This window comes from Tenrec ecaudatus, chromosome 4 (assembly GCF_050624435.1).
Source record: "Tenrec ecaudatus isolate mTenEca1 chromosome 4, mTenEca1.hap1, whole genome shotgun sequence".
Lineage (NCBI taxonomy): Eukaryota > Metazoa > Chordata > Mammalia > Afrosoricida > Tenrecidae > Tenrec > Tenrec ecaudatus.
Window position 1 is genome coordinate 53,183,057 of NC_134533.1, and position 21,432 is coordinate 53,204,488.

At 53.7% G+C, this 21,432-nt stretch overlaps 2 protein-coding genes across 5 annotated transcripts in view; both read left to right on the forward strand.

Annotated features, from left to right (window-relative positions):
* USH1C (USH1 protein network component harmonin) overlaps positions 1-6,353 on the forward strand; it is a 48,855-nt gene extending 42,502 nt beyond the window's left edge. Inside the window, exons 21-27 of the mRNA XM_075547706.1 lie at positions 131-172; positions 570-623; positions 882-981; positions 2,874-2,977; positions 4,219-4,274; positions 5,225-5,330; positions 6,300-6,353. Coding sequence (XP_075403821.1) covers positions 131-172; positions 570-623; positions 882-981; positions 2,874-2,977; positions 4,219-4,274; positions 5,225-5,330; positions 6,300-6,353 — 516 coding nt within the window. The remainder of the gene's footprint in view (positions 1-130; positions 173-569; positions 624-881; positions 982-2,873; positions 2,978-4,218; positions 4,275-5,224; positions 5,331-6,299) is intronic.
* Positions 6,354-17,596: 11,243 nt separating this feature from the next.
* The window catches only part of ABCC8 (ATP binding cassette subfamily C member 8), a 94,943-nt gene continuing 91,107 nt past the window's right edge, over positions 17,597-21,432 (forward strand). For all 4 annotated transcript variants that reach the window (XM_075548424.1, XM_075548425.1, XM_075548426.1 and 1 more), the window contains exons 1-2: positions 17,597-17,744; positions 19,143-19,284. In XM_075548424.1, coding sequence (XP_075404539.1) covers positions 17,597-17,744; positions 19,143-19,284 — 290 coding nt within the window. The remainder of the gene's footprint in view (positions 17,745-19,142; positions 19,285-21,432) is intronic.

The following is a 21,432-nucleotide window of genomic DNA, read 5'->3' on the forward strand; positions in this document are numbered from 1 at the left end:
AAGCTGTGGCTGACCTTTCCCTGCCTGCCACCCTACACCACCTTTCTGCTCGCCTCGCCCAGCGCCTGCTTCCTGCCGGAGCCATCGAGGGTCTGTGCCATGAGATCCTAAATCCCTCTTTTGCTTTCAGGATTTCCGGAAATATGAGGAAAGCTTTGATCCCTATTCAATGGTAAGAAAGAAGTCCCTCCGGGAGGTGTGCTGGGAGTGTCCTCAGAATAAGGACGAAGACATCAGTCACTCCCAGCTCACAGAGGGTGACACTCAGGCACAGAGAGGTTTATTCATTTCTCCTAGGTCACACAGTAGAGAGGGTATATGTGTGTGTGTGTGTGTGTGTGTGAGAGAGAGAGAGAAGAGAGAGAGAGAGAGAGAGAGAGAGAGAGAGAGAGAGAGAGAGAGAGAGAGAGAGAGAGAGAGAGAAAGGCAAGACTGGCAAAAGAGACACCCCCAATCCATGTATTCTGTGGGGCCCGGTGGCCGCCAGGCACCTGGTTTGCCCGGCCAGCCGACCCTCATCCCCGTCTTCAGGAAGCCTCCAACCTCTCCCACTGTCTTTTTCATTCCAGTTCACCCCCGAGCAGATCCTAGGGAAAGATGTCCGGCTCCTGCGCATTAAGAAGGTTAGACAGTCCCCAGTCTCCCCTGCCCCTCCCTCTCCCACCTCAATTCCCTGCTCTTCCTACTCTCAAGATGACCCCTCAAAGCCCCCCTTCTTCTCCCTCCCCCGGGAAGGCCACACACCTCGGTCCCACGGGAAGGAACCCTTGTCCGATCTCTGCCCGAGGACAGTGCTGTCGGCCCCTGGCTTCCCTGCCCTCTCCTTGAAGAAGCCCCGTTGCTCAGGTGCCCACAGCTGTTGGCCTGTTTCCTCTCACCAGGAGGGAGCCTTAGACCTGGCCTTGGAAGGCGGTGTGGACTCCCCTATCGGGAAGGTGGTGGTGTCAGCGGTTTACGAGGGGGGAGCCGCTGAGCGGCATGGTGAGTGGGACCAGCCACGCGCTGGCTGGGCTGGTGGAGGGTTCCACAGGGCCCTCCAGGAGAGTGGACAGATATCGACTTTGAGGAGGGGTGACGATGGTGCAAGGACGTGCTCCCGGGGTCCATCCAGCCACTGCCCAGCCTCCTTGGTGGGCAGACCAGTGTGCCAGGACCTACGGGTGCCCAGACAAACAGACTCCTCCAGACCTGGCCTCGCCAGTATCTCAAACCCAGTCCCATGTGAGTTCAGATTTTAAATTATTTCAGGTATGGGAAAACCTACTGAGAATAATATAATGAGCACTGGTGGGACAGGGGATTTTGATTGCACTGCTAACCACAGGGTTAGCAGTTCAAAACCACCAGTCGCTCCTTCGGAGAAAGATGAAGCTTTCTAGTCTCATAAAGAGCTATGGTCTCAGAAACCCACAGGAGCAGTTCCACCCTGTCCTGGAGGGTCACCAGGAATCAAAATCGGCTCAATGGCAGGGAGTTTGGTCTTTTGGCCTGGTGTCCCCATCACCCAGCTTATGATATAAAACATCACAAATATAGCCAAAGCCTTCTCTGGTGACATTGTTTCCATACCACCACCACCACCCACCTACCCCCGCCACAGATAAGTCTACCCAGAATTCAAACCCTGCCATTTCTGGTGGCTTTTCTTCGTTTACGAAGTGAAAAAGATAGCACATATCCTTTAATAAACTCAAAGGGCAGGCTTTTGTACACAATGGGCAAGTGGACATTATCAGCTACCCAGCCTCAGTCCCATCGTCCAAGGGAATGGAGCCCCGTCCCTCCCTACTTTGGACATGCAAGTCCCTGGTGCACGTGTCTCTATTAGCACATGTGTTCCAAGCCATCACCACCACCACCCCTGGCGGCCCTCATACCCATGTCCACAAACTTCGGATGGGCCCACTTCAAGATCGCCCAGAGTGTGTGCTGTGGCCACTGGGGCACCAAGCAAACCTTCCAAAGAGGGTGCTGGAGCCAAAGCCATGTGTAGTGCCATGGCCAGCCTGCCCCCTTCTTCGACAGTCGCCATGCACGGGAACACACAAAAGACTCTGACAGGACCCAACATTTCCCAAAGGCATTACACCATAGGATAAAGACATCTTACCAAAGTACACCTTTCAACAGAATTGACTTATTTGGCAAGTAGCTGCCAAGTGCCCTCCCTTGTGCCAGGCATTAGGTTCAGCCCTCAAAATAGAGTGGCGCACCCAAAACATAGCCCCTGCCCTCATGGAGCCTTCGGCCTGGTGAGAGAGCCCACCAGGAAACAAGCAAATGGATACATGATTCTAAATTGTGACAGTGCTGTGCAGAGGAAGACCGGGGTCTGGAGAGAATAATAGGACAGACCTACTTTAGGTCCAGTTAGGGTCGGAAGAGACATTTCCCCAGAGACCTAAAAGAAGAGAAGGGGGGCAGGGCGTGTTCAGATGCAGCAGCACAGGAAGGCCCTGGGTCAGGAAAGTGCTTGGCATTTTCAGGGCCCTAAGGGGACCCAGTCTGTGGAGAGGGCCCCCTAGCAGAAGGAACTCTTGTGTCTGGTAACCTCGCCAGCAATGCAGGGCTGTCTCTTCAGGGCTTTGGCCAGATCCATTCTCAGAAACATACCCAGGAGCTGTGTACTTCGTCACTGAGGTCCCGAGTCTACTAAGCTGGGGGGGTGGGGGGACGAGGCTGGTGGGGGGAGAATGCCCCCCCACCCCGAGTAACCTGTGGGTGGCTTCACTGGCTCTCTGAGCCCGTGTGCGCTTTCAGAAACCAGGGTTGAGGCCTTATCTGCATCCCGCACAGTGGCCCTGGCCAAGCCCTGCTCCTGGCACCAGCCACATACAGTCCAGTCGACCACTCCCCTTCCTCTGCTCTTACAGGTGGCATTGTGAAGGGGGACGAGGTCATGGCAATCAACGGCAAGATCGTAACTGACTACACCCTTGCAGAGGCGGAGGCTGCCCTGCAGAAGGCCTGGAGCGGAGTAAGCGCGACCCCCACCCATCTTCCCTCCCTTGCCCACCTGCCTATCTCAAACCCTGGCCTCCGCAGCCAGGCCTTACAGTCAGGGGCCCCATCCCAGGAGGGTGCGCAGGGTCCAGGAAATGGTTTAGTGACACCCAATGGGCTAAATCTGATGTGATGGGATTCCGGAAGCACAAGTGTCAGTTCCTAGCGTGGTTCAAAAATCAGGTGCACAAAATATAAATTCGAGAAGACCTGGAATGGCACCCCACCCATGAAAAAGACTTCCAGGTCTTCTCTAAGTGCGCGCTGAGCGGGAATCCACAGCACTCTTGGGGCTACTCAAAGCATGACCAGAAGTAGTGGGCCCACGATGAAGGAGGGGCCGGCAGTAGTCCTCTCTGCACCCATCAGACACCCACCTGGGTCAAGGCCACCACATGAGACCTTCCAGGCTGTGCACTGCACAACCCATGGGGGGTGCCTTCCTACCAACTGCAATGTGAAGGGTACCCCCCCCAGTATGTTGTGCTGTGCACAACCTGTACAACTATGCAGACAGCCGATCCTGAGGTATTAAGTTCAATGCCAAGGAAGCTGATCGGATGGGACTGGGACCCACATGAAGGGACATGGAGAAGAGAAGACTCACGGGTAACATGATGACTGTCTTCGGTGATCACTGGGTAGAGGGTGCAGAAGTATTTAGGTGACTGAAGGGCAGGGCCAGACTGGATGGGGAGAGATCCTGGGAAGAGATTGTGGACTAATATTTAGGAGCTATTCCATGGGGGAGGGGCCCTGTGATGCTCCGGATCCTTTTCATGGGATGCATCCAAACCAAGGGTGGGCAACGACAGGCAGGCAAAGGACAGCAGGGATGTGACTGAGGGAATTCAAACATTAGGGTCAGAAAGCTAGGCTAAAAGTGCCCCATTCAGTTTTAAGAAACCTCTCCCAAAGCATTCTAAGGTTGTCACCTGGCCCTGGCTCACAGATTAGCACTTGGGAACTTAAATGTCATTTGAGGGTCTTGAGACCCTGGTCTCTGTGGTTCCATAGCCTTGGAGACTGGAAGCTTCCCCAGACCAGGGAACCCATTCCTGAAAGGAATATCCCTAATCTTCACCTGGCCCCCATGGGAAGAAGGCTCCAGCCAACTGGCCCTGGACCACGATGTCCAGGAAAGGGGATAGTGTAGCAGGGGCAGAGGTGCCATCTAACCAGTGTCTCTCAGCGTCACATGACTTCTCCCCACAGGACTGGATTGACCTTGTGGTGGCCATCTGCCCTCCCAAGGAGTACGATGATGAGCTGTAAGTGTGTGCGGGCATCCTCTTCCTCTTCCTCCTCCTATCCCACCCCTGCTCTCATCCCCTAGCCCAGAGAAATCCTAGAGCTAAGCCACAGTCCACACACATGGCCAGAGAGACCTCTGAGGCCATCGTGTTGAAGTTCCGCTCTGCCCATGGGAAACTGCAGCCCAGAGAGTTCAAGATCTCAGACCAAGTACTGGAATTTAGGCTGAAGAGTCATGGTTTCTGACTTCAGGACTTTTTCCATTGTGCTATTATTAGATTAAAGACCTTCTCTCTCGGTCAGGTCTTCCCAGTGTCTAACTGCAGTTTCTCCCACTGACTGTCTAGGTCCACACGCCTTGGGGCCCTTCCTGCAGGAATCTCCAGGAAGCTTTGGCTCCATGGCTGTCTTTTCTCGGGATTTATTATGTGTCTTGTCTCTTTCTGAACCTGTTTCTCTCTCCTTGTCTCTGTATGGGTCTCTCCCTCCCTCCTGGTCTGTCTCTTCCCTCTCCACTGATCTCCTCTTGCTTCTCTATCCCCTCTCCCCTCCTCCTGTCGGTCTGTCTCACCATCTGTCTTTTTCCTTCCCTTCGACCTCCCCCCCTTCTCTCTGATCCTTCCTCCATTCTGAGCCCTCTTTCCCTAGCCACAAGTCCCTCCTTCTCCAGCTTCCTCCTTCTGCATCAATTTCTCTCTCTGCTTCTTGGGGTCTCCCCTCCATCCTTAGCTGACCACAGCCCCTTCCCGACACACACTCACCTCTCCTTGCCAGACCCCTGCTTGCCTCATGACAGACAGGGAATGCATTCCCTGCATGTCTCGAAGAAATGAAGGCCATCCCGTGCCTCATTCTGAAACCCAGGGCCTGTGCAGGATGAAGCCAGGGGATGGGAGAGGTCCACTGGAGCTCTGCCCAGAACACCCGAGCCCGGGAGTTCCATTTCCTCTCTGCTCTGTGTGCCTAGTGCTTCTCTTTCCTCCTCTGCAGCCCAGAGCCCCCAGCCCGTCCAAAAGCCCCTTGAAGACCATGCTCCCCTGCACAGACAGGGGCTCCACGTGCAGCCCCCCACGGTGATGAGACAGGAGGGGTGCAGGACCCCGCCTGTGCATACTGTGTGCATTGGTTGTCGGCTTCCAACCCTGTCAACAGGTTCTTTGGACTGGCACCTGAAAGGGTACACAAGGCGCCACCCCTAAAATGCCACGGGAATCAAATTCCCCACAAAGGAAATCTGTGGGACTCTGAGGTCCTCCTGCTCAGGTAGTGGAGCCGAATCCACTGTAACACCTACTGGGGTTCGGGGCTGGTCCACAGCCCTTGGGACCTGCCTCAGGCCTCATGAAGCACCCCAAGGAACAGAGTGGATCCCCAAGCATAGGTGCAGATGCGCCTTCCATGAAGGCTGATGAGCTGGCAGGGAGGGGGTGGGGGAACAGAGGAAGGGCAGCCTGAATCTCCCCCAGGATTGTGCTCCCTGCCTGTGACTACCTCCCTGCTTGTCCAAAGAACCAGGGTTGGAGTTGCTTGTGTCCAAACTGTCCTTTGTGCCTGCTCTCTCCCTTGGGTCCAGGCTCTGTGAGAGGTGCAGCGTGGAGCCCAGCCATGGGCTATGTCCCAGGTGGGACAGCTGTTCCCGTGGATGGAACCAGCAGATGAATGTGGAACCAGTATGTGGTGTGGCCCGGAGCCTGCCACGGACACACCCAAGCCTGCACTGCTTGGCTTTTCTGCCATAAGTTTCCCCCAAACACTAGGGCCCATGCTCCCAGGACAGCTGGCCTGCTATGCTGTGATTTCTGGTGGCTTAGGTGGCTCTTTGTTTTCTGTCACTTGTCATCTGTTCTTGGCATGGGCACCTCTTCCTCCTGGCTCCCTCCTTCCTCACCCACACCCCCGGCCACCATTCTGCTTTTTCTCTGGTCTTTTGTGTGCTGTGGCTGTGGCTAGTGTGTACCTGCCCAAGTTGGTGCACCTCAGTGTCAGGGTCCTGCTCTGGGCTGAGAGCCCACCCACTTGGCCTGCTTCCTTCTTCCCCGCAGGACCTTCTTCTGAAATCCGGAGGGAGAAACCAAAGTTCCCCTGGAAGACAGTGAGCTCTAGACCCACCCTCCTGAACACAAGGCCTGGGACCAGCCACAAAGACACCCAGCTTGCGGGCAAAGACAACGTCCTGGGGAACCCCAGCCACATCTGGGGACCTCAAACTCTCTTTGGCCCTGAACTCGGACTGGACAAGGATCGCAGCGGGCCACTCTTCTGAAGGCCACCAGGAAGAGGAGGCCCCGCCCCTCTCCCTCCGCCCTGTGCCTGGCTCTCTCCCAGCCCCGGAGGTCTCCTGTGGCCCCTGAGTGGACCACATCCTTGGGGCTCCTCTCCCTGCTTGCCCTGCTGCAACTGCTGCGAGAATGGCTGCCGCAAACCATAGTCTGAGCTCACGAATAAAATAAGCAGGCTTTTCTCATCCTAACGGAGTGAGGATGGATTTGGGAAGCAGATTCAAGGCCCTAGCATTCAAACCACAAGGTGAACGAGCCCAGGACCATCGTCGTGGCCCGACCTGAGGCACAGGATCCAAGGGCCAGGCCCGGCTTTGAGCAGAAGGCTGGGGCTGAAGGAGATGGGCTGGCCGAGTCTCTACCTCAGTAAGGGGTCAGGAAAGAGCCTCCTCTGGCACCGGGTTTGCTCAAGTCCAGATGACGGAGCTGAAGGCAGGACCCAGAGGGTGGCCTCCAGGTATGGGGCACCCCGCAGGCATGGGGTGTCCTGCAGTGTTGGGTGCCTCAGCTTCTTTCCAGTACAGCATGGCCGTAGCTCCTCGTGAGGCCACCAAGCCAGGCTGTAGAGGGCCTCACCCCTCCATGAAACCACACCCCAGAGATACCCCTGGAGGAAAGTAGGTTGAGGCAGGTGTGTGTAGCACCAATGGGCTAGTGAGGGTACAGTCAAGGAGGGGTGACATTCCCAGAATTCCTTGCACTGGCAGCCGAGCTGCCCTTTCCAATGAAGCACAGAGTGGAAACAGGGTGGAACCCTTAAGACGGCTGGGGACACAAGGAACAGCCAGCATTCCACCTATCTCCCTGAAGTTGCTTCCCACAGAGCAGGGCCCTGGGGTGTTCTGAGCCAGCTCCCAGCCTCTCACCTCTGAGTGCAGGAGCCTGAGGTGACGGGGCCAGGTTTGTGGCCTCTGTGTCTCAGACACCAGCTTTAGGCCTGCATAAGCCTTTGAAACTTGCTCCCCTCCATTTCACCCGGTTTCCCAAGCCTGGGATTTGGATAAGAATCTGTTTCCAGAGCTGAAAGCCCTGTTCTTCCCCCCTGTCCCTGCAGTGACCCGTCCCAGCTCCCTGGAGCCCAGGCTGGCCATGCCTCTGTGGGAACCAAAGGGGAACACTGGGCCCCCAGGGAGAGCAGGTGGGGTTGGGGCAGGGAGAGGGCATTGGGCTCGAAGCTGCTCGCCTGATTTACAGCGGAGGAGCCCACCCCTGGGCCTTCGTAGGAATAAAATGGGTCCTTAAGGTGCTTTGGTGGCAGTGTAGGCCAAGCATTTCCCTGAGAGCCACAAGGTCAGCAGTTCCCACCCTAACTGCTCCCATAAGGATTTACCATCTCTGAAACTCTCTACAGAGCCACAGTGCGTCAGCCTGGGCTTCCGGCAGTGGGCTTTCTGGGCTTCTTGCTAGGTGCCAGGCAAGGGGTTCCTTCTAGCGTGATGTTGAGCCCTGTCGAGCAGAGGCTGACGCAGGTACTGCGGTGTTCCTCACACAGAGGAAGAGCGCCATCAAAACACTAAGGGGCATAGCCGAGGTTAATGTGGGAGTGAGTGGGGGGCAGCGTCAGGATTCCCACCCAGGAATCCGTACCATTAGCCACTGTGCACCTCCGCCCGCTGAATGGATGAGTAAGAAGGAATGTGTAGAACCTGACTTCAGGAGCACCAGACTCCCAGCTTCGCTTCCCTAGCGGACCAGCCAAGTCCTGCTGGGACTCGCCCGGGACTTCCCCGCTGTCCTCAAGGCAAAGTTTAAAATCCTGAGCGCTTTCAGAGCCCGGCATTTCGCGGTCCCCGCCATGTCTCTAACCTCATCTCTTGTCAATCACTTCCTCCCCTTCAGCCACGCTGAATTCTTCAGCTAACCTGATGTGCCATGCTCCACCCCTTTTCTGCGTCATTGCGCCTAGGGTTCATGCTAACCTGATCTTCTTGTGAACTTCTATGCATCCTTCAAAGCCCTGGTCAATTCTAAAAGGGGACAACGGGTCGACGTAGAGTGAGAGCTCATTCGGTGTGAGTTTGCTGCTCCCTCCTGGGATTGACGGTGTGGGTTGCAAGTGACAGAAATCCACCTCCAAATGACTTTTTAAGTGAAAAAAGAAGAAAAGAAAAATCCTGGAGTATTTGATGTCAGGCTTGGCTGGCTCCAGACGCTAGCAACAATGCCATCAGGGGGTTGTTCTTGCCTGCTCGTCAACTCCTGGCTCCACCCTCCTGAGGCTGCTTCATCACCCTTGGGCGCTTCCCCTAGAACGTGATGCCACCGCGGCCTCTAGTCCTCCGGGTGAATCCTCCCGGGCAGCGCGAGTCCGGCTAGGAGAGCGTGTCGTTTCCTGATCCTCGCAGCTAAATTCTGGTTATTCTGGTGTCCAGTCTGTGGGCGTGGCCACCACTGATTGGCCACACCTAGGTCCCCTGCCCATGCGTGGAGTCCGGGGTTGGAGTGGGCCCTACAACACCACACAGTCTGAATGAGGGGACATCAGGGTGCTGTAACAAAAGCTCCCTCCGCCTTCCTCCTGTGCTCAAGCCGCATCTGCGCCCTCTGCGCACTCTACACCTGCCCTCAGGACCAGATGCTGAGGTCCCGAGCCGTGGGAAGAGGGCGTCTCCTAAGACCATGGGCTCCCAGGGCTGACCTATCGGAGGCCCAGCACGTGATCTGGAAACCTCAGTTCAGCAAGAACTGGGACCCCGCCTTGGGCATGCCCCTTACACTCGCAGATGGCGCCTCGTCACAGGAACACGGGTAACGAACGGGCTTAGGGAACACGCTTGGCTCTCAAATTGATGATAACTTTATGTAAAAACTGGGAGAGATCCTATGGAGATGCAGTTCAGAGTCCATGACCCCCCCTCAGAATGGGGCAGCCTAAAAGGTCAATAATTGTCCTTCCGCTGCCTCCGTGTGCGCACACTAACCCTGAGCAGCTGCAGGGGTGCCGTCTCCCCTTTGCCATGCCAAAGGAGAAAGCACGTCTCCCAGTGCCTTCGCTTCTCCTAGGAGAGGAACCACCCCTGCCTCACCCCCCATCTCCAGTTAAGTGTGTGTGTGTGTGTGTGTGTGTGTGTGTACACGTGCACGCACATACACACATATGCTGGGTTTATAATACTCATCTTTATTCATTTTATCCTGAATGTACTCACAAGATACTCCAGATCAGATTTCTTATTCATCATCCTACTAATCATTAATTTAATCCATGGCTAATTGAATAATCAGTATGTAGCCCCCACACCCCATCCTCAGATGACTCACTGAACTCCATCGGGGATTTGTCTATTTGTCTTACTCATGTGAGAGGACCCTCTCTGGGGAGGGCTGGGCAGCGGATCCTCTCCACGCACTCAGTCACCTGGAGAGCCTGCCCTCTCCCCCAGACTGGACCTGGAGGGAAGTTACCCCTTGGAGGCAGATGGAAACAGAAACCGCTAGAGCAGCGGTTCTCAACCTGGGGGTCACGACCCCTCTGGGGGTTGAATGGCTTTTCACAGGGGTTGCCCGATTCATAACAGAAGCAAAATGACAGTGATGAAGCAGCAACGAAAAGGATGTTATGGTTGGGGAGTCACCACAACATAAGGAAATGTATGAAAGGGTCACGGAATAAGGAAGGTTGAAAACCACTGCGTTAGGTGGTTCTAAAAAGGTGATCAGAAGATTTGAAAGCCCTATGGAGTCACCATGAGTCATAACTGACTGGATGGCAGTGAGCTATAGGTGATCGAGCCGTCAGCATTTACCCCAAAGCAAGCTGAGAAGACAGGAGGGGTGGGGGAGCTAGGTCCACGGACGCAACAAACAGAATGGAAACAATGAGACTCCTCACACATTGTGAAAGTGGCAGCCAATGTCAAAGAACGACTTTTAATCAAACGGTTCACTGGAAATCTGCTTTGTACACTCCCACCTAAAACACAGTCAAATACATTTTCTAAATGATGTGTCAAAACAGGTCAAGAAAAAAAAACATCAAGAAAATGCATCTCCAATGAAACAACTAAGTTCACAAGAAAGTTGAATCCCATTTACAAACATCTGAATCTCACTCAGCTTGGCAGACAAGTTTTTATTGGGACTGAACACCTACCTACCCGAGTCTGAATCAAAGCTATGGAAGAGAAGCTTGCAGTTTTCCACGCAGGGAGGCAGGCACTGCTGGTGATGAGGCGCCATGGGCAGTAAGTGCAGGAGAAGGGAGGGTCCTAAGTGCTGGTGCGGGCTGGAGAAGGGAAGGTCAGAGATGGGCTCTCTGATTCAATTCGGGCCAGCCTGTGGGGCTCTGCAGGGCAGGCTTCCAGAGAGAGAGACATTTGAATCCAGTGTTGAAAGCTGAACAGCAGGTTGTCAGGTGGCCCCAGAGAGGGGCCAGCAGCCTCTGGGAAGCCCTGTTTTTAGCTTCCATTGCCTAGTGCCCGGCAGACACAACAGGTGCCTCCTAAGAGCTGCTGTAAGGGCAGAATCAAAGCAGGGTGCTCCATCTTTATACACTGGGCCCATGTGAGGTTACCTCTCTGAGGCCAGACACCCTCCAACTGCTAGTCATCCTTCTGTAATCAACTCAAAAGGAGCCCTGGTGACTCTGCGGGGTGAGGATTGGACTGCTAACCTCAAAGTCAGTGGGTCAAAACAGTCAGCCTCTCTGAGGGAGAATGAAAAGGCTACGAAGTGCTCCCGTTGTATAAAAACTTAAATGCGGAGCACCCTGGTGTGCAAAGGGGTATGAAGGACAGTGACAGCCCCAAACCCTTTGCAGAGTACCCCCTTGGATTGAGCCTCCACTAAATGCTTAGGGATCATGAGCCAAGGATGTAGCTAGTCTTACCCTCAGACAGGATGCCTTGGAGAGTTGATTGTCGTGTGTCCTTGATGGAGGTCACCATGAAGGGGATGGTACTGAGGGTGAAATAGTCATGAGTCGTGCCTTATCAGATTCACCCTGACTGCCTTGGTCAGAGGCCCTGGACCAATCCTGTAAGCCCATCTATCTAACAATGTACAAGTCCCAATCATGGTCCCGCTCCTGCTTCTGTAGTCCCCCCTGTAACTGTGATGTACTGATCTGCCACCAATCATGCTTTTGTAGCAATTTCCTCTGCCCACCCACACCCTTTTAAAAGCTTGGCATCTCAACTAACCCTTGGATGCCATTTGAACCTCATCCAGATCACATGATGTGTATGTTGTCTTTGCCCTCTTAAAGCTAACTAGATGTTCTCTTTAAATGTTAAGTCAGGGTCCCTTTTGTACCCCCAGACATCATGAAGATTCACTAAGCCTCAGAAACCCAAGAGAAGGTCGGTTCGGTTTTGGATCATACCTCAATATCATTAAATAATCAGGCACTGTTGAGCTTTCCTTTTTTGTCTACTTTTCACAATCATTTGTTCAAATCAGAATCCAAAATTCAGGCACATGTGGCCTCTGCTGATATAACTCTTAAGCTGTTGTTTTGAAATTATTATTCTATTGTGGTACATATATATCATAAACTTTGCCACCTTATGTGCAGGACTCAGCGCCATTCATGACATTCGCAATAGCGCACACCCAATGTCACTACCTATTTCCAAAACGTTTTATCATCCCAAACAGGAACTTACCTTTTTGGCTTTTGTTTTTAGTGTGTGTTTGTGTATCTTGCTTCCTCACCCTGATACCAACTTCTGAGGACAGAGAGCATCCATTTCTTTTCCTTAATAGGCAGTAATGTGGCAGAGAACAAACACTCTGTAACTCTGGCATGCGTCAGAATTGCCTGGAGACTTGCTACCACAGACTTCTGGATTCGCGACGGGTGGGAATCCATGAACTCGCATGGCTAACGTATTCCCAAGGTGATGTGATGGTGCAGGGGCACATTTTATGAACCACTGTATGGAAACAAAGAGCCCCAACGGCGCAGTGGCTGAAGGGCTGGGCTGCTATCGGAAAGGGGAGCGCTGGGAATACAGCAGCCTCTCTGTGGAGAGAAAGATGTGGTTGTCTGCTTCCAAAAGGACTGCAGCCTTGGGCACCTGGTGGAAGGGGCAGTGCCACTGTGTCCTATAGGGTGGCTATGGTCAGGATCCGTTGGTCATGGAAAACACGCTAGCTGGGGACCCTGCGGAACCTGGGTTTCAATTTCACTGGGTTGTGGGCCTGCACAAGTCCTTCAGTCTCTCAGTTCCTAACGACATCATAATACTCACTTTGCACATTTACAGGGAAATCTAAGGGGCTCACTGTGGGTGTTCAGTAAATGCCTGGTAACTAATTGGCTGATTGTCTCAGCTATGAGAGTACCTGTTAAACACTGTAGACTGAGTCAAGTCCTTCCAACACCACCCTCCTACTTTGGGGAATAAGGAGTCCTTGGGGAGTAGTGGTTATGAGTCGGGCTGCTAACCTGATGGTCACCAGTTCAAAACCACCCTCAGCTTCATGAGAGACGAGACTTTCTATTCCCCTAAAGCGTTCAGGCACAGGAACTCACGGGTGCAGTTCCACCTGGTCCGGTGGGGTCACTAAGAGTCAGAATCGACTCGATGAGAATGAGCAGGCTTTGGGTTTGGAAGGGGAGATAAACAGCACGTCAGCCCCCTCCTGAGGGATGTCCAGCAGAATCTGCTTTCTCCAATTCCAGTGGAAAAGATTGTTTCTCATCAAAATGGACTCTTTCTTCTACATCACATGTCTCCAGCTTCTGTCCTTTGCTCAAGCCTCAGCACAGCCCCAGCCCCGAATCTTTACCTCCTCAGGGACACACTGACTGTTCAAACTACCTTACAATGGAGTATGTTCATCAGGGTGAATAGTTAGCGTACACATCTAACTGAAAGTAGCTTTGGACTCTGCTTCAATCGGAGGCAATTCAGCAGTGTTGCCTTCGAGAAGGCAAAGGTCTGGTGGTGGCTGTAAGGCTGTCTCAAGGGTGTCTCTCAGCCCAATCCGGCCCCCCAGTATCACTCCCTCCCTGTTCTTTCTCTGACCAAGCACAGCAGGTGGTCTTCCTCCTGCCCCACAGACAGCACACACCCGTCACACCAGGTGCACACAGCAGTTCCCAATATGTACACACTCAGAGCGACGATGTCACAGTCAGAACAGTGGGCTTACGCTGCCACCACGGCTCCCGGGAAAGCCGCTCTCTCCCATCCACCATGCAGTGCTCCCTTCAATCCAATCGCTCCCTCTCTCCTTTGCCCCCTCCCACAGCCCAGCCCACTCCTCTGTTTCTCAGAAGTCCACCTGGCCCTGGTATGGACTAGAAGAGCTCTGTACCTATTTTGCTGGATGGTCTTGGTTATTCCAGCTGTCCTCGCTGAGCTGCCTTGTTCTCACTGTGTATAATAACGATTCTGCCACCTGCCCTCAAGGAAGCTGATGATCAAGTCCGGTAATGGGTAAGGTGCTTGCGATTAGGTAGGGGAGAAGCACATAGGTCATTTGCCTATGCCCTACCTCACCTGGCCTCAGCCCCAGCCCTGGCAGGATCCCCAGGCCCAGACAGCTATGGCTGCTCTGTGCCTGCTGTCGGAGGCCAGCCTGTACCAGAGGCATCCTCTTTAACTGAGGCCTGAGCAAGGTTCTGCTGTACTGTGGCTGGTAGCACACGGCACAGGGTCCCCCCACAATCCTGTGCCGCCTGTGCAGCTCACATACAACCATCTGCTTGTCCCCGAAGCCAATTGCAGTGGGGTCATTTGTGTGCTGGCTTCACCCATGGAGTGAGCCCCTAGCTCCCCAGGACTCCTGGCACACTCCAGGTTCTCCCATCTGGCCCTGACTGGGACCAGGGACAAGGCTGCAGCTTTCTATGGTCTCTAACTGAAAAGGGAAACAACGAACAGATGCTATGGTTTCCCAAAAGCCTGTGCTCTGGACCCTGACTTTCAAGCTGAGCTGGATTCCCCCCATATTCCTTCCTCTCTGGGGCAGTTACATAATCTGTCAACTTGCCAAGAGGTGGACTCTAGCCTGTCAATCAGGTCATAGCCATTAATGCCTCTGCGTGGGCATGGCCTCCTGAGGATTCTGGGAACCCCTGTCTTCCTCCTTGGAGGCAGGGCACACTCTCTGCTTTAAATTTCTGTTGACAAGCCACATGGAGACACACTGATGGAGCCAGAGCCCTGGAGCTGGAGGAGCCACATGGAGACCCGCACCAGTGCTGATGCTTCCACTGCCACTGGATCCACAGACTCTGCACCCACTGGGCAGTGATCTTCCTGCATTCGACATCATTGTATGTGTTACATGAGTCTGAAGAGGAATTTACAGACTGGTTTCGGACATATGGGCTAATGAATTTCCAAACTTAATCTGGACTGGGTGGGGATGTTTTCTTAATATACAATTACTGTTTGATATGAAGTTCTTTCTTATACACGTGAGTGTCTATGAATTTGTTTCACTAGTCAACCCAGATAACATACTCTCAGAGACAGAGAAGCCCCCAACCCTGGTAGCCTCGGCTTCCTTAGCCTTTGAAGCCAGGCCGCCTGCCTTTGATGCTTCTCCACCCCCCCTTTTTTTCCAGCTCATTTTACTGGGGCTCCTATAACAATCCACACATCAATTGTATCAAGTATATTTGTATATATATTGCCATCGTTTTCTAAACATTTACTTTCTACTTGACCTCTTAGTATCACCTTCCCATTTCTGTATGCATTTGTTAAAAACACAGTAAATCAACCAAACTCCTTCTCCTGGAGTTAATTACAAGTAACAACCCACAACCTGCCTTTAGTCTCGGCACTGGCTTCTCCACATCCCACGGCAGGAATGCTATTGTGGTTGCTAATTTCAACTCAGAGTGACCCCAGGTGAGACAGTGGAACTCACTCTGGTGGTGCAATGATTAAGTGCTCTGCTCTGGTGGCTGGTCCCAAATGAGCCCTCCCGCTGCCGCTCCACAGAGGAACACCCAGAGATCCGCTTTCACGAGGATTCTTGTTATTGGGTTCGGTCCAGTCAATTCCAATCGCGCGCAACCCACATGACAATGTAGAGCTTCCCCATGGGGTTTTCCAGGCTGGAATCTTCATGAGAGCAGATCATGGGGCTTTCTCGGGCAAAGTTGCTGGGTGGGCTTGAACCGCTGACCTTACAGTTAGCAACCAGGAGTTTAACCATTACACCACCTCCTAGTGATGGCACCAGGACAGGGGGTGGGGAGGAGTGGCTCCGTTCTTAAAAACACAGAAATTCCTATTACTGAAAAGAAAAACAGCACTGCAGAAAGTGTGAAAAATAGAACTTGCAACTACAAAATAATAGCATTGAGAAAACGATGAAAAAGCTTGGAATCACAAACAAAACAAAAGGGGAACAATAAAATCAGAAAAACAAAAATCCTGAAAGAAACAAAAATTGGCTGTGTGAGTCTAGGTCTATGGATCACTGTCGAGTCTTGTTTTCAAAGAGCAGGATGATCCCAACCGCAAGAGTAACCAGCTGGCTGCAGCGGTAACTAAGGCCTAGTGAGCCCCGTGCTAATGGAACAGGAACTTCCGCCTGCGGGCTTGTTTCAAACATACATATTTAATACAGCGGTAATCATAGGATGCACACAATTTTGTTTGCTGCTTTTTCGCTTGACGCTATCTCATAAGCTTTTTTTTCCACTTCCAGCTGTGAGGGCCCAGCTGTCATCCCAACAGTGGCTGCACTCGCCCCAGTTAATTAACGCCTGGCCCTGGTTGGTGCTGGACAGTGACTTCCACCACATTGTCGGTCTTTTGGCAGGAAACATCTTTCAGCTTCAGAAAGATTCCCAGAAGTCAGAGATGATCCGAGGCCTTCAGACCCTGCCTTCCCCATTCAATTTCCTCTTCCCCGTCTGCCCTGTTTCCTGGTGCCTGCTTCTGTCCTCACTCTCCCAGGGCCAGGGCCAGAGCCCAGGCTTTGCCTGACCCTGTCCTGGAAGGAATGGGGCTGGGGTTGGGGGCTCAGAACCATCTCAGACCCCAGAAACAGTGGGGATGAGGCTCTTGGGCAGAAGGGATCTCTTGGTGCCCCTCTAGCGCCCCCTGAGAATATATTTATTTATATCCCAAATCCCTCAACTCAGAAAGTTCTTAAACCTAACATAAAATCCCAGTGTCCCTTTTGTCATAGAAAACTTTAAACTTTGTTAAGCATGAAGATTCTCCCCCAGAAAGTGTTATCTTTGTGGGGCAGGAAAACGATCTTTAAAATTTCCTGAGTTTCTGGAAACCCATCAGTTTGTCCGGTGAAGAACAGACAGCCCAAGGTGACAAAGCCTCTTTTGGCACCTCCTCTTGCTCCGCATCTGTCCCTCTTGCTAGATAGGATTCCAACCTTGCCTCTCTTTCGGCGGGCCCAAGCCGTTCTGCCAATTTGCTGTTGGTGGCTGTAAGGTTATAATGTACCAGGGGGTGGATCTGAGGAGCTGGGTTCTCGGTCTGCTTCCCAGCAGTGTGACCCCCCCCTGGGTCTCAGTTTGCTCATCACAAAAATGGGTAAAGAGATCACCCGTTCTTAGCAGAGGCGCTGGGAAGCCTCATTGGTGGAAGCGCCCAGTGAAATGTCCTTCACTTTTCTTGTTCAGCTTGGCTGGTGGGTTCGCCACTCAGCTCGCACCAGGACCCTCCGATCTAACTCCATCCACACCCCCGCCCCGCTTTGCCCCACCTAGGCACCCACCTCTGGCAGTGAAGTCACCCTCGGACACCACGACCCGCCCGCCCACGCGGACCTCCTTCTCTCTTCCGCGCCCCCTCCCACCCCGACGCGAGCGTGCCCACCCAGTCTGCTCTCCGCTCCGGGGCGCGCGTGCGCCACCGACACTCACAAAGCGTCCTGGCGCACATCTGGGGCGCGGGCCGCACAGCTGGAACGCGAGACTCCGCTCGGCCCCGCCCGTCGGGCTCCGCGCCCTCCCCAGCCCAGCCCGCAGGTAGCGGAGCGGGGTGTGGGGAGCGGGGTGTGGGGAGCGGGGCGGGCCGACGGGGCGGGGCCGGCGGGCGGCGAGGGACCAAGGCGCGGGAGGCGCGCGGAGCCAGCCGCTGCCAGAGCCGAGCCGAGCCCGAGCCCGAGCCCGCGCCGCCATGCCCCTGGCCTTCTGCGGCAGCGAGAACCACTCGGCCGCCTACCGGGTGGACCAGGGCGTCCTCAACAACGGCTGCTTCGTGGATGCGCTCAACGTGGTGCCGCACGTCTTCCTGCTCTTCATCACCTTCCCCATCCTCTTCATCGGTGAGCGTGCGGCGCGCGGGGCGGAGGAGGGGCAGGGGGAGGAGGAGGCGCCGTGCGCCGCGCCGCTCTGCGTCCCCTTCCGGCCCGGTCACCGGGGGTCTCCGCCTCTGAGTACTGTGCCCGGGTCCCCGCATGTCGGCTCTTCCCCGCACTCCCCTGGAGCTCCCAGCCCCCGCGCCGCGGGTCTCTCCAGGATGCCCCGGGCCGGTGCTGAACACAGCACACATCCCTGACCCAGTAGACCCCCCGCAAGTTTTGCTACCCCGGGGCCGGAGCTGGCATGGGGATGGGGAAAGGCAGAGATCTCCCGACTCTGGAAAGGTCAAGAGGGGTTCGGGGTTCGGTGCAGCTTGAAGACTTGAGTCACCCTTCCCCCGCAGGACAACCTCCCTGCGGGTCACAGCTGGGCCCTGGGAGCAGCGCAGTCTGCTCTTCGGAGGCCGAGATGGAGGCCCCCCACGAACTCCTATGCTTCTCCCAAGGGGAGCCGGACCTTGGCCCCTGACCGCTGACAGTCCCGGGCCCCTCGCGCTCTGGGCGAGGAGAGATGGGAGTGGAGGACTTAGATCGCCTTCCCCTGCGACCTCACTGGGGAGCGGCTCCGGGTCGCACAATTTCTCTGGCTCTGAAAGTAGCCCTGACTTGCCTTCTGCAAAGTTGGACGCCCCTGCCGGGACCCCCGTGCGCGCACCTCCTTGCCGCTCTGCAAGCCTTCCAACCCCCCAGGCCGGCCAGTTCCGCCAACTCACAGGATGTCTCCGCCTCCTCCAATTGTGTTAAACCTCTTTAATTAAAAGGGACTTAAAGATGGCCTTTCCACTCTGGTAGAGAGTTAGTCGTGGAAACTCCCGTGGGCTCTTCTACCATGTCCTGTAGGGACGGTGGGTATCAGTCTATCAGTCCCCTTGGACTTGACGGCAGTGAGTTTGGTTTTTTGAATTTGGTAATTACATCTAGTTGCTGAGAGCAAAGAGAAGCTTGTCACAGAGTTAAACAGAGAAAGGCACTGTAGAAACAGGCTTACTAGTTATTGACAAACAACTAGACTGAACTAGGAAGCATACGCAATTTAGGCTCATAGCTATATCAAAATCTGTGTTAGCATGCACACCTCCATTTCCAACCCAATGGCTCGCTCACCTGGTGACTTGTTACATGAATGGCCTGCATACACAATGAAGTACCAACCCTGGTGGGCCTGCCACAGGTGAACCCCTGGGGGATCCTCAGGCACAGTGTGAAAATGTGTATTTTCCCCACACCCCACAGCTGATCTAAACGTCCATGTGTATTTTCCCCATACCCCCACAGTCAATCTAAAGTTAAACGCCCTCTGGGGCTCAGCCCCGGTCCCCAGGTGGGCCAGGCCTGCCCCACTAACATTGTCCCTCCCTGCAGGATGGGGCAGTCAGAGCTCCAAGGTGCACATCCACCACAGCACCTGGCTCCACTTCCCTGGGCACAACCTGCGCTGGATCCTGACCTTCATGTTGCTTTTTGTCCTGGTGTGTGAGATCGCTGAAGGCATCCTGTCTGACGGGTGAGTGGCTGTCAGGACTCTGCTCCCAGGTACTACCTGAAAGGCCCAGGCTCATCTCGGCTCACCTGGGTTCTATGAACCAGCATCCTGTGGCAATAAACTTAGCACCGTTTACCCAGAACCTTGGAAGTGCCAGGTGCTTTGTGCTAGGCTCCACAGCAGGGAAACAGGTGAGAGCCAGGCCCAGAAGGGTAGCAGGAACTCACGCCTGAATGCCAAGGCCTAGTGGTCATCCTAGAGCCCACGCGAGTGCCCCAGCTCCGCAGATAGTGCCAGGCTCTACCACTTGCTGCTGCAGTAACCTTCTCCACCCAATCTCCGCCCAAATCTAAGCACATCACTCACTCCTGCTTTACACCCTTCCTTGATTCCCTGTGGTAACAAGTACTCCGTAGGCAGGCACCAGGTTCCTCGAAGTCACCCTCATGCCCGACCCTCCTTCTCCCTCAAGCCCCCCCCCCTTCCAGTGCAGTGGTGTCACCGGGATGGGTGTCACCCAGTATGGTCATGCAAGGTGTCAACCCCCACCTCCCCACCTCCCACATACCCTCTCCTCTACCAGACCATGCAGAATCCTCAGTATCATTTATTATCTATTGAAACATAGGATGTGTCATAAATGTAGTTACAGATTGCTTAAATGTAACATTTCTTATCTTATATGACTATCAACAACAAAATTGTTTGTAAACCCCTTCTGCGAGTTGAACTACGTAATTAGTAACTTAGCAGAAGCTTTTGCCTTCTTTGCTCTTTCTCTTCCTGTAATTAGAGACCTGGTGGTACTGTGGTTAAGCAGCTGCTCTGCATGAGGAGGGGTGGGGGGGCGGGGTATGGGAGGGAGCTTCTGTGTAGACCCCTAGGCTTAGGAACCCTCTGGGGCAGTTTCACTCTGGGATACATGGTTACTATAACTCGGAATTCACTTGATGGCGGTGGGTGTGGGTGTTTGCTTTCCAACACCGGCTAGGCTTTGCCTTGCTGACTGCATGGTCAGCGATTCCAACCCACCATCTGCTCCTTGGGGAAAAGATACGGCTGCCGCTCCTTTAAAGATGTATAGTCTCAAATCAGAACTGATTCGACGAGAACGGATTTTGATCATCCTTTAAAAAGTTATTGATCGACAAATACTACTTACCACAATCTCTCTCTCTGCCATTGAGTCGATTCCAACTTCAGGAGAGAGAACAGAACTTCCTCTGTGGGTTTCCAAGACTGTAATGCTTTACGAGAATAGAAAGCCTTGTTTTTCATCCACCGGCAGAGCAGCAGGTGGTTTCGAACTGCTGACCTTGAGGTTAGCAGCCCAAATTGTAACAACTAGTGCCAAAAGAGCGCCTCCTTATCACAATCCTATAGCTAAAATGCCAGCACATTTGACACAGTCAGCAACGACAGAAAACACTGGTGGCAATGACAACAGCACCGAGTGTTTGTATTGTGTGCAGACAAAGCCACATGCGATTGAAAGCACCATCGTCACTGGGTAATAATGACAACACGGACTGGTGTGCGTTACAAGATTCAAGAAGTAAATCACCATAGACGTCTAGCCTTACATAGTCACACTGATACATGCAAGCTGGGTTTACCAAAACAAACACAAGGACATTATTTCTCTTTAAATAATGAATTTTTGCTGAAGCACTGCACAAAAATATTTTATAGCGAGTCGTTTTGGTGTCAACCCCACTGACAGTGTCACTCGGAGCCGTCCACAGCCCCCAAGTGACACCATTGTCCCTGTGGGCCATAGAACACAACTCCTCACACCTGGCTCTCAAAGCCTCTGCCAGAACACGGAGTACACTGTGTGTTGAAACGTCTGTTTGCCGAAGTGTCTCCCCGTGAATCAGGTATCAGCTCAAAGCTGGAGTCTGGGTCTTATTCATCTTCATACTCACAGTGACAATGTTCAATTACTGAGTCCTTGCGAGTCTAAAACTGCTCTAAGTAAATACGCTGGGCGGGGGAGGAAGGCGGGCTGGGTTCTGGTTAGGGAGTTGGGCAGGCGCCAGGGTTGAGGGAGATTCTGAGCTGAGCTGGAAGCATGACTTGGGTTCTGACAGGCCCGGAGATAGCAAGAGAGAGCAAGAGGCAGGCGCTAGAGGGAGGGTGCTAAGGCCCAGAGGAAAGCAGCCAGGT